The 13845-nt window shown below is 34.9% G+C and overlaps 1 protein-coding gene across 2 annotated transcripts in view; it reads left to right on the top strand.

Moving 5' to 3' along the window:
* LOC145252869 (glycine receptor subunit alpha-2-like) overlaps nucleotides 1-13845 on the top strand; it is a 282197-nt gene that overhangs the window by 130589 nt on the left and 137763 nt on the right. For both annotated transcript variants that reach the window (XM_080112887.1, XM_080112884.1), the window contains exon 2: nucleotides 9395-9491. In XM_080112887.1, the coding sequence (XP_079969013.1) occupies nucleotides 9418-9491 (74 nt within the window). In that variant the 5' untranslated portion in view covers nucleotides 9395-9417. The remainder of the gene's footprint in view (nucleotides 1-9394; nucleotides 9492-13845) is intronic.

The following is a 13845-nucleotide window of genomic DNA, read 5'->3' as shown; positions in this document are numbered from 1 at the left end:
TCTTTCAATTTTTACATTTGTATAATGCCAGCTTCTTCTCCTCTTTTGATGATAGGCATTTAGCTTTCAAATGTTATGGCTTTACATTTCTGGAACCTTTCTGGAACTTCATTGACTTTATAATGTAATAAAGTTTTAGAAGACAAATACGTGTATTCCGTAAAAAGAAGATGTGAAGATATGCAAGTTTGTCTCGAAGGAAATGTCTGGGAATAAATATCGATCTATGACAATCGGTTGAGATAAAACAACAAATTTATCCACAGAATAATCGGTTTGTCGTATTTTAGTCTTCTCTCTCTCATTCCCTCTCTTTTTCTCTCTTATATATATATATATATATGTATATATAATGAAAAGTTTTCTTAATTTTTTTTAATTTAAGTTGGAGTTTACCTATATTTTTATTGCTATTCTCTCTTGAAGTTGACATCCTAATATCTGCATTGTGGGTGAAATTTTTTTGGACTAATACTGTAATACTGCACCGCTTTAAAATCCTTTTTAATCACTTAGATATGGATGTATATGCATTTTACGCACACAGAACACTTATACACGTTTTTTACGTGATAATTTTCCCATTCAATAACCTGTATTTGGATTACTTCTTTCCGACTTATTACAAATATTTAATACTTTCTTCTCGATTCTTCTTCGATCCATTGTACTGGATATGAACTTTCATTTAATCCTGTTTGTTATATTCCAAGAATGTGAGTTTGTTTGCATTTTAATATTCCTTTATTTTCTTTTTACCTTTTATTAATATTTTTTATTCTTTCATACTAAATTTGATCTGATATTTTTAACCTTTTTTGTTTCTTTTTCCCTTTCTTTCTTTTGCCCCCATAATATTACTCTCCCTTATTTTTTCAATTCAGTATCAAACAAATTTACATTTAAAATTTAGATGTTTTCAAAATCTGTTTTGTCTTTTAATTTCTTTCATTTATATACAAAATGAGAAGCATTTTGCTTCGGAATGCCATGACTTAAAAAGGTTTCACCCTTATTTAATTTTACGTAATATTTATTGACTTAAAATGTGATATATATTTTTCTTCCGATAAGTATAAACAGGACATTCATTTAGAGTACTTACAAAGATTTATTTACAAAGTGGATACAAGGCGAAAGTCTGTTTCTCTCAGGATCTTCGAACTCATTTGATTCCCAGAAGAGTATATTTACATTGTCTGAATATCATTGAGGGGTGCTAGGTATTTATATTTACATTGTCTGAATATCATTGAGGGGTGCTAGGTATTTATATCACCTTCGCCCAAGATAAATTCTGCCCTAGAATTTGACTTTACCATTTAGTTCTTATTCATCCCTTTTTTTATTTTTCTTTCACTTCCTCTTACAGTTTGAATTTATAATTTTTTTTATTACATTTACACCAAACAAGGAATATTGCCACTTTGATGTAGGGGGATACTATCAGGGGCATAAGCTACAGGAGTACTACGTGGGGAGTTGGGCAACAAGGTGCCGGTTCACGTTATATTTGAACTTCTGCATGTCAGTACAGTCGGTGAAGTAGGAACCCAGAAGTGGATTCCAAAATCTACTGGTTCTGGGGAAGAGACTGCTGGAGTAGAAGGCTCTTTTACATCTAGGGATCTCAACTGTGAAGGGGGAGTTTGCTGCTTGTCGGGTTTGTCGGGGGTATTTATGTCGAAGGGGTACAAGTGATTGCAGTTCATCGGATCATCCATCATAAAAATACTTGTAGAACAGGCATTCTTCCATTTTGGAGAATCACTAATTTTCGGAGTTACTGATACTTACCTTAGTATGTCCTTGTTGTTTGGAGATTCAATTTCGAAAGTGTCATACAACACTTTCATTTGTAGATCTCGGTTACTGACCGTTTCCATATATCTTGGTCTCAACTGGTTTATATGTCATTCATGGGAAAATGTGTATCCTTTTATGATATATATTATTCTCCCGATTCTTTTTAGAACTATTCTATCTTCAAAAACTCATTTCACCATCTGTACTTTGCATTATCTTTAATATTTTTTTATTTTTTTCTCGCAATTAATCGGTCAAACAGAACGTATTTTTCTGACAAACATTATTTCAGCTGATGATAAATTTGCATTAGTATTCTGGTTTTGCATTATCTTATAAATTGTTAGGAATTTTTGAATACTCTTTTCTTTAGTGTCACTGTTGGTATTCTTTTTCAGTGGTCTTTTAAAGGTATCAATAAACCTTTCTGCTTGCCAGTTAAACCGTGGCTTATAAGTTGGTGCTGTTATATGTACTATGGCCAGTTACTCACAGTAGTCCTTAAATACTTGTCCTGTGAACATGGTATTATTGCCATTAAGAATTGTTTTTGGTGCTCCAAAACCACGAAATATCTCATCTAATGCCCTTATAGTATTTGCAGCTGTGAGGTGTTTGTATTTATAAATTTCCGGACATTTTGAAAAACTATCCCCAATTACCAAGTAATAATATCTTTTCATTGGTTTTGCGTAATCTATATGGATGCATGTCCAGGGTGCATGCCAAAGTTGCGTCTTATAGGTAGAGCTTTTGCTGCTAGTTGGCAATCTTTGCATAATTTTGCCATTTTTCTATGTCCTGGTCCATTTTAGGCCAGTATGTATATCCTCTCATAAGACCTTTCATTCTGGAGATTCTAGGATGGTCCATATGAAACTCTTTCAGAATTTTCATTTGTAATATTTGCCGCATTACGACTCTATCTGCATACATTAGGGTTTAATCACATATTGAAAATGGAAACACATTTAATGCTTTTTTCTTCTTTTCATTTTCCACAATTGTCCATTTTGCTGGGGGGGGGTTTCTTCGAGTGTTCAACGTAGTTCTCTAACAGTATTTATTAGTATGTATATTAGTTTATATTTTCTGCTAAAACCATTACTTCGAGCAATTCCGTTTTACTTGAGATCAATCTGGACAGATCATCTGCATGTGCAATTTTGTTAGATGGTAAGTGTTGTATTTTCAAATTGAAGTTGACCAAAATAAGCTCTATTGCTGCAATTTGTTTGTGGTATGGAAATGCACACCCTTTTTTTAAAACAAAATCAACAGTAATGGTTTATGATCAGTTTGCACGACAAATGATCTTCCATGGATAAATCTATGAACTGTTTTTATAGCGTACACTATTGCCAGACCTTCTTTCTCGATTTTACTGTAATTTCTTTCTGCGGGTAATAAAATTTTGAGGCGTGGGAAATTGCTTTAGTAGACCCATCTTCTAATCTGTGTAGAAGCATGGATCCTAAACCGTATTAGCTCGCATCTCGCATCTGCTGCTATAATTAACTCCTTCTTCGGATCATAATGTGCCAGTTAGATCCGAAAGCAAACACTTATTTTTTAAATGCTTCCTCGCATTCTTTTTCCTTTGCCATTTTTTTATTCTTCTTCAATAATTCATTTAATAATTAATTCAAAGGCATTCTTAAAGCATGCATATTTGAGATATACGCATTATAGTAATTCGCTAGACCCAAGAATGACTGTAACTTCACTACATTGTCCGGTCTAGGCATATCTCTAATTGCTTCTTTCCTATTTGAGTAAGGTGTTCTGCTTCTCCGGTCAATTATTTATCCTAAACATTCAATTTTGTCCATGTTTAATTCACATTTTTCGAGGGCCACTTTGAATCCGTAGTTTGCTATTCTCTCGAATACTTCACGAATATGGATTTATGTTTTTTCAAAATTCTTGCTTCTTGTTAGAATGTCGTCTAAGTAAGCCATTGCAAAGTCCAAGCCCGCTAACATGGTATCAATAATTTGCTAAAATTAATATGTGGCTATTTTCAACCCAAAAGCCAACTGTTTTAGGGCAAATAATATTTTATGGGTATTTTATGTCAGGTACTTTTAACAATCTTCCTCGATTTTGGAGAAAATTTTTCCCTTATTGAAATTAGAAAAAATTTCGTCGGATGTAGGGAGCGGATAGTTATGATCTTTAAAGTAACCATTTAGTCCAGTTGATAAATCCGCACATACCCTAATGTTTTTTTAACATATGCTGTGGGTAATACCAACTCAGAGTAGTCCATTTTTTATTACTCCATTCTCTTTGATTCTTCATCTAGTGTTTCCAGTAAAGAGTATGGAACCGTCCTATTCGGGTTGAACATCGGTTAAGTTTTGTCCTCCAGTTTAAATTCCACTTCAATCTTATAACAGCAACCCGGTCCCTTAGAAAATGCATTTCTTAGATCCATTTTTAAATCCTAAATACATTTTTCTGTCAGCTTGGAATTTTTTATCTCTACCACTCTCACTTTGATACAAAACGAAAATGTTTCTTCCATAAATTGAATAGTGTCATCAAGTCGATACCAAAATAATTAGAATTTTTCCTGGTATGACATAAATTCTGGTCTTTACTGTAGTTTTATTCAGAATTTTAGTCTATTCCCAAAAACACCTCTGCTAATTTTGTCCTTATTTTTTAACTTTGGATATCAAATTTTCTTCCAAGTTCCCTCATCAATTAGGGATATATCACTCCCAGTATCAAGAAGACAGTTTACTTTCTACTCATTAATTTTGACTTCAATATATTTTCTTTTCTTACAATTTATGGACTTTTTTTAGATCCGACCGTATTTATTCTTTCAGGCTTAAAGTTTTTTTTATTTTTGCATAGATGTGATTTTTTATCTTTATGTCTGCACTCATAGCATATTTTATTTTTAAAGTTCCACTCTTTTGTGAAATGATTTTTTCTTCACATGTTCTACAATATTTTTTTCATAATTAGTTAACCCTTTGTACTTTGGCATATTTTTCTTCAATACTGGTATTGTCCTGTTTTAACTTCAACGGCGTTTTACTCTCTTTCGTAACTTTTTATAAAGTTATCTCAGTGTCTAGATTAACGATTGATAATATCCTTGAAGGAATCTCTTTATCTTTAGCGGCTGTTAAACATATTTAAACATATTTTCTTCGAGTTTTTTTTTCCTGAATCACTTTTCCTACAGAAGCAATAACATCCTCATAGTCTTGTTTATGACGCATAAAAATTATGTTCCGCTCCCCGAAAAGTCTCGATAATAGATATATCATTGTTAAAAAAGAAATGTCTTCAGGTTTTCTTGGGAGAATGAAAGTTTTATACTTAATATTTTCCTGAGTACCAAGTTTTGTAACAGCAGGATAATTTGTCCTCGTCAGACCAGGACTGACATCTTTTAGAAAAAATATTTTCATATCTTCTAAAATACGCTGGAAAATTCAGATTATTTGTTGGTTCATACAAAAATTCTGATAGTGAGTTTGCAATTCTTTCAGGTGTACTTTCCTCATTTATATAGTCTGTAATAATTCACTTTGTTTTAATCGTTGTTCTTGTAAATATTATCTTTGCTTTTGTTGCGTTTGCAGCATCAACTGCATGGTTTTTGTGAGTTCAGTTATTTGCTCCATATTAAACTTTTAGGAACACAATAAAACAAATAAAAAAACTTAATGGTACAAAAAAGTGCTAAACACATTCAATGATTTTGTTTAAAAAGGCGCATATTATTTCGTAACAATTCAGAATATTTTTGGAGAAGAAAATACAATAGCGAACTTAAACCGACCGCCGACACATACACAGCAGCATAGGATCACGTTCCTTTTTTGCAGTCTTATTTATTCCTATTCATTTTTCTCATGAAAAGAAAATATATTTGAAATTGATTAGCAATAGAACAAAGATTTATATTTCCCTTTTTTCTCAGTATTAAACTAAACAGGCTGAATTACTTTTTTTTTTTTACAAAAAGATTTACTTACTTTTTTGTGTGTCTTTGTTTTGTGTTGTTTTTTGGTGTCGTATTCTTTCAGTTGGGTTAATTATTTTATTAGTTTAGTTTTTAGAATTTATTTCCATCTTTCGTTCAGACGTAATGGGTTTTTTTCTTTCGATCATGTGCGTTCCTTAAATCAGTTTCACTTTTTTTGCCTTTTGATTTCTTCTTAGAAATAATTTTTGTCTCCAAAATGTTATACGCTCATCTTTCGTCACCAAATGATATGTCTTTCTTCAGATAATCATAACACCAAACATTCACTTAGGGTTCATACAAAGGTCTATTTTCAAAGAGGATACAAGGCGAGGGTCTGCCTCTCTCTCGGTGTCTTGAAACTCTCTGATTCCCTAAGGGAATATGTTTACATTGTCCGTATGGTATTGTACGGGGGGGGAGCTAGGTTATTCCATTATAATATAATGTAATAAATATTCAATTCTTTACATATTTTAATGTTTTTTTTGTTTATTATTTATGTCATACGAGATGCTTAATTAAAATAAATTTCTCTTGCAGTTATTTAAAGGCATCAAAAGCTGTTCCTATAAAAATGGCAAAAATTACAGACTTCCAAAGAGGCCAAATTGTTAGCGCTCGTATGGCAGGTGCTAGTGTAACAGAAACTGCACGAATGCTTAACGTTTCAAAAGTAATGACTTCTTTTAAAACCTGAAAGAAAAACGTCTTCAGAAAAGTCTGGTCGAAAGATGAAGATATCTGAAAGAGACCGTTGGACTCTTAAGCGGATTGTTAGAGAAGATCGCAAGACCTCTGCTCCTCAAATCACTGCAGAGCTACATAATCATTTACAAGACAAAATTTCCACGTCGAGAGCTGTACAAATCTGAATTTTACGAAGGAGCTGCAATTAGAAAATTTTGCTCTCAAAAACTAATGTTTCAAAGCGATTAGAGTGGAGTAAAAGCCTCCAAAATTTGTCCATAGAGCAGTGGAAAATGTGATTTTCTCTAACGAATCAATTTTTTTCCTTATTTCCAACCACCGGCAAAGTCTACGTTTGGAGACAGCCGAAAGATGCATTTTATCCAGACTGCATTCTTTCCTTACGTAAAGCTTGGGGGACGTTCTGTGATGATTTGAGATGCTATTTCTTGAAAATCCGCTGGACCAATTATTAGTTTTCATGGAAGAATTAACAGTCGGGACTATTTAAGAATTTTGGGTGACCAAGTTCATCCTAGGGTTCAAGAACTTATTCCGGAGGGGGGCATCTTTCAAGATGATAATGCCCAAATCCATACAAGTAGAATTATTAAAGATTGGTACAAAGAGTATTTCAATGAAATTGAGCATAAGATTTGGCCACCTACATTCCCCAGATTTCAACATTATTAAACATTTATGGTCGATCTTGAAGATACAAGTAATTTCCGCCACCATCCTCTTAAAAATAACTCAAGGATTTCTTAACTGAATGAGATAAAATTCTTTTGTAAACACTTCACAATTTGAATGAATCAATACTTCAGAGAATTCAGGCTGTAATTGCCTCAAAATATTAAAGTAAATTTTGTTGATTTTAAATGTGTATTTTTTTCAAACCCTGTATATATATATATATATATATATATATATATATATATAAGTGTGTGTGTGTCTGTGTGTGTGTTTGGGTGTGTCTTGGCTTTGTAACTAAAATGTTTAATGAGATAAAGCCGAAGAAAGCGGTGGAAAAACGGTTACACTAATTAAATGCCATCGTAATTCGGTTTGATTGTACTAAGAATTTAACTTTATTGTCGATCATATACTGAACGAATCATTACTTGCTACAGATGCGGCTCAATCAATTAATTAAGGCTTTATCGATTTATTTTCTTTTTTAAAAATCGATGAGAATTTATTCGCGTCACTACACTTAAAACATGTCATCTGGGCTGTACCGCCTATATTGTACCGTTACACAAGCACAGTTTGCTTAGTTTCCGTTAAGATTTACTTAATTATACATATACACTTGTCTTTTATTGTCAATAAATATAATTAAGCGATCATAATATTATGGAATTATGCTAACTTTAGGTTTGACGTACGAGTGGTCAATAGAAAACAAACGACGCGTTTAAAGAACTGACATCTATTCACAGGAAATGCAAAAAATTCAATAATAATACTAAACAACATTAGAAATAACCAAACATTTCATTTGAAATTCGAACTAATTTTAATGCTGAATCAATTCACAAACTACTACACTTAATATATTTAAACTGATATCCTTAAGCTAATTGTTTCAGATTGTTGTAAGCATTCTCTGCTTAATCAGTCTGAATTGAATGATCTATGAGTATTTATCAAAGGATGCTGCTTAGTTCTATGTGTAACACAGTCGCTGATGCTGGATTAGCACCAGCAGCCATATGCAAATGACGAAGTTGGCTGTGCGATGTGACGTCACAACAGTGAAAATAAAAGACACACGTGGCAAATACCGAGAAGGAAAGCCAGAGACGTGTTCAGGGACGCGGGGCTACTCGATAGTGTTTAGCAAGGTATTGGGGTAAAGAAGTTCGAGACCTTACATGAGAATCACGTGTCGAATGCAGCGATGTTCAGCAAAGCATTTGCTTCTGTTTGACCGGTGTTCAGAAAAAGCACGTGTTCCACACACTCGGGTGACGTAACAGCTAGGACCGAAAGTCACACGCGACCAGAGAAGGGGAAATGAACTTTTAAAATATTTTTTTTAATTGTTGTTGAAAATATCAATTGAGTCAATGTTTTCTTTCTTCTGTTTCCTTGCACTGAGTCTACAACTCCGTTAAAATGTAACGACGCCATTAAAAAGCTTTACAACGTATTACAAGTAAATATTTTATGGAATAATAACTTTTTGATTGGAAATAAGTCTAACTCAATCACGAAATATATTCAATGAAATGTATGAAAATTAAACTAAAACTAAAAATGGCCGGAATGTTCATAATTAGATTATATAGATGAATTTGAAATGGGTAAATATTCTTAAGTAAGCTTCTTTTGAAATTCCAGAACTTAGTGCCAATAAACATCTTGATTGTCGAGGCTTCCAACTTTACATTCAACTTTGTGAAATGAAGAAATTGGTAAAATATTTCACATTTCATGCGTTGAACTTTATATATATATATATATATATATATATATATATATATATATATATATATATATATATATATATATATATCACCGCAAACAAGGCAATGTGCAACTTTTGTGTATCCGACTACTTTCAAGGACATAATTTTCAGGGGGGGGGCTACGTAGGAAGTTGAACAGCTGATTCAACAGATGATTAAATCGGTGCAATATATATATATATATATATATATATATATATATATATATAACTTTATGTTTACAACTCCAAAATCATTTTTTCTGATAATGTCTAAAGTATCCATATTCTGCAATAATGTAAAATTTTAAAAGACGTGGTATTATTGGGAAAGTACATTTTTAATCTAGGCTTAGCACGCAGGAATTATATAAAATGCACAAAAAATATCGATTGATTTTTCATTATCTTTCACGTTATTTATTGATGCTTTTAATTTCTATCTTTAGATTTCCAGTCAGTTTGAGCAAAAATGCCTGAAATGAACATTTCTTGGATAATCGTTTATATGGCGATTTTGGGACAATGCTGTAGTCTCCAAACCAGGTATGACTTATCATTCTATAATAATTAGAAACAAGTATACAAGAACTGAATTTTATTCAAATATTTTTGATTTCCTATGTTTATTGATTCCAGAACTCTAATCAGGTTTCATCAATATGTATGTTACAAACTTTTATTTCACATAGCATTCCTACGAGTTTCATTTTTATTAATCTTGGTACAATATTCGGCCATGTTAATATATTAGAGAAAGAGAGACAGAGAGAGAGAGAGAGAGAGAGAGAAATGGAGAAGAAGCACTTTAGAATATAACAGAAGGAACTTTAAGCATGAAATATATACTGTTTTAAATGCGATACTATTTCTCATAAATTTTCTTTGTTTTTATTGAGGCTTGAACTTTTGATTGAGTGAAGAAGGTTCAAGTAAATTGAAAGTTGAATAATAATTGGTAAGTTTTACGGTTTAATTATTTTAATTAAAATTCAGCGTTTTCCAATAAAAAATTAACAGTATATTTCCTCAAATCCTTAATTCCATAAAACAAGGTATACTTTTTCTTATTGATACATTTCAAGTTGTAAGAAAAATGTAGAAAAATTACATAATTTAATTAATGGATTCCAATTTAGAGTGCATATTTTCCAATGCAGATCATTTTATTCGGACTAGGTAAAAACATGTTTCGCCGCTGTTTAGAAGGGTACGGGAACAGATATAGAAAAAAAGAATGATATCTTACAAAGAAGGATAGAGGGGCGCTTCAAATTAAGATGAAGAGAAGATAATGCATGTGGATGTGTTATCAGCAGCTCCAGTAACTCTCACTTCTCCTTTTTTGTCCTTCAGTCCTCATTTCCAATGAGTGATTTTTCTGACAAAGGGTGAAGAAAAAGTTGCTTTCTAGGGCGGTAGTACTTTGTAAAGAGTAGCCTGAGATATCGGAAAATTTCTGTTTCTATGTCTATCCTTGCGGTCATGTTACTAGTAAGGGTGCTGGAGGTAAACGTTTCATCTGGGCTGACGTTATCCGCCTGATAGTCAGGGACCCGAACCTTGGATTAACCACTAAGGAGGCTGTCCTATCAGCAGGTGCAAAGTACCGGGGCTGCTGTATTGCCATTTGATGAATGGATTCTGGACCATACAGTAGTTCCTGGTAGGGCCTCTCGATGCCATACTAGTGGGTAATTGTTACGGCTTTACCTTATCATGTGCCACAAAACAAAAACAAAAAATTTCTTGTCTTTTTCTCTCTTATTTTCCCTCTCTGTCCTGCTCCAACCAAGTCTCCCGACCTGCTCCACAAATCCCAAAACCTCAACAATCATGACAAATCTCCAAAAAAGAAACACGAATAAACCTAGGACCCCATCCTCCAACGTAGACCCCTACTACCAGGTCTCCTTCTCCAACATCAGAGGTCTACGTTCCAACCTTCCAGAGGTTGAAACACAATTACAGGAGACGAAACCGGACATATTCTTTCTAAGCGAAACTGGCATAGAACCAACCACTTCTCTAGACGAATTCATAATTAAAGGATACTCCAACTTAACATCTAAATCTGACCCCCAAAATTACCATGGGCATGGAATATGTGCCTACATCAAAGATGGCTTTCCATATGGTAGGGATATCTCCAGAGAAGACCCTAATTTACCTTACATGTGCTTCCGGGTTGCACTAGCTTACACCACTGCATTTATATTTGCTCTCTATCGCCCCCACAACAGTAGGGTTACTATCTTTAAGAGCATATCTGAGAAAATTGACCACATCCTGTCTGCTCATCCCTCAGCTAACATTCACATTTGTGGTGACTTCAATGTCCATAACGTGGAATGGCTAACTCACTCAAATAAGACAGATGATGAGGGGAGATTCTGTCATGATTTTGCCATTGCTAATGACCTCACTCAGATTGTTCACGAACCCACCCATGTGCCCGATACACCCGATCAATATGCAAGCCTTCTAGACCTTTTCCTCACAACATCCACTGAGCTGTGTTCATGTTCCGTTCTATCTCCTTTGGGATCCTCTGACCACTCCGTTGTAACAGTTAAGATAAAAATGAAATGTTATAAGTCTTCAGACATACCTCTCCACCGTACTGTATATGGAATCCATATTATGGATACTCTATAGCTGACTGGGACCGCTTCCGTACATTCATATCTGACCTGCCTCTGCATTCCATGTTTAAAAAGGATGTGCCCTCTATAGCATCAGACCTGACCGAATGGTTAATTGTAGGCATAGATCGATTCATACCATCTAAAAAATTCGAACAAAAACCTAACAGCCAGCCATGGTTCTCCCCTGACTGTGCTACTGCCATCGCGCACAGAAATCACTTTTTCTATAACTACCAACGTAATAGATGTACTGAGACTAAAGCTGCTTTCAGGACTGCCAGCAACCATTGTAAAAGAGTAATAAAACATGCAAGAGAACTATATGCTCAATCTGGTAAATCCAAAGTAGCTGAGCAGCGGCTTGGTTCTCACCAGTTCTGGCAAATAGCAAACAGGATCTTTAACAGAAGCGTGCGTTCTATCCCAACCATCATCAATGGACCTGAGGTCATCTCGTAAGCATCAGACTATTTGCCAAGAACTTTGCAGCTAATTCTACCCTATGTGACAATGACCATCAACTCACTGCATTTCCTCCTATAATAGACAACACTCTATGAAACATACAAATATCTGTGCGTGAGGTCGACAAGCTAATCAAGAACCTTGATTCCAGTAAAGCAACTGGCCCTGACGGCATTCCAGTTATAGTGTTGACAAAGCTCCAACCAGATCTTGCCCCCATACTTACAAAACTGTTTAAGCGTTGCCTTAAGGAGAAGTGCTTTCCAACATCCTGGAAAACCTCATCAGTATGCCCTGTATTTAAGAATTCAGGTGATAAGTCATCTCCCTCCCAGTACAGACCAATAAGTCTCCTCTGTGTCCTGAGTAAGTTGTTGGAATCCATATTAAATAAAGATTTAGTCAACCACCTCAACAGAAACAGACTTCTTAGTGACATGCAATATGGCTTCCGCTCTGCAAGATCTACAGCAGATGTGCTAACGGTTATATCACATAGGCTCAGTGAATCTCTTGACAAAGGTTTCCTTTCCAGGCCAATTGCTCTTGACATATCAAAGGCCTTCGATAAGGTATGGCATGAGGGCCTACTTCACAAGATTTCCAGCTACGGTATTACTGAAAATGTTTTCTCAATTATTAAATCATTTATCTCTGATATGTTCATAAGAGTAGTGGTCGATGGGCAGAAATCAGAGCCCACAGTATTAATGCTGGAGTCCCTCAGGGGTCAATCCTGGGCCCAACTCTCTTCCTGATCTACATCAATGATCTCCCAAAACACATATTTAAATCATTCGTTGACATCTATGCTGATGACATGACCATCTATGGCAACACATCAAAGGCCGTAAATGACAAAGTTCTCTCTAATTCTATCTCCTCTGATCTTGAGCACGTGGTACAATGGGGGGAGAGGTGGCTCATACAAAATCAAGCTTCTATCTTTACATCATCAACGCTCTGATCCCCATCAGGCATCAATTGAAATGAATGGCTCTCATCTTGGGGAGCCACCCTGTTTTGACAAGCTTCTGGGTTTGACCTTTACTCCTGATCTGAAATGGAATACGTACATCAAATCTGTTGCCAGGGACGCTGGGAAAATGGTGGGATCCTTCTACCGCTCCAGAAGATATCTCACTACTGATGCAATTCTCTATCTGTATAAAAGCCAAGTACGTCCAAGGATGGAGTACTGCTGCCACATCTGGGCAGGAGCTGCTAAAAACAGCCTATCCTGTTTTGACAGAGTACAAAATAGACTTCGTGGTTTAGTGGGGGATGCCCTTTTCTCTTCCCTGCAGCCTCTCTCCCACAGGAGAGACGTTGCAAGCCTGTCTTTGTTTTATCGTTATTTCCATGGTAGGTACTTGTCTGAGCTCCAAACCCTCGTCCCCTCCCTCGCCAATCTTTCACAAGAAACACCCGTCTGGCTGAAACTACTGTCAATAATTTTCCCCACTCTTTATCTGTGCCTAAATCCGAACGTAGATTCCATGAACAAAACTTCTTTCTTAGAACTGCACGCCAGTGGAACTCTCTGCCGCTTGCCTGTTTCCCACCTGACTACAACTTGGACGTCTTCAAGTCCAACATAAACAAACTCCTAATAAACCACCCCCTTTAGTAAGACACTATTAAAACCGCTAATGCGAATGACTACTACAATACTATCTCATTGATTACTGTACAGGCAATAACCCTTATGCCTAAGTGGCCTTCGGGCCTTGATAAGTGGTGCCCCCTATGTAAATATATATATATATATATATACATATATATAT

This window comes from Euprymna scolopes, chromosome 3 (assembly GCF_053919585.1).
Source record: "Euprymna scolopes isolate OS-2025 chromosome 3, ASM5391958v1, whole genome shotgun sequence".
Taxonomy (NCBI): domain Eukaryota; kingdom Metazoa; phylum Mollusca; class Cephalopoda; order Sepiida; family Sepiolidae; genus Euprymna; species Euprymna scolopes.
The sequence above is the reverse complement of the archived record's forward strand: the minus strand, read 5'-3'. Positions and strand labels throughout refer to the sequence as shown.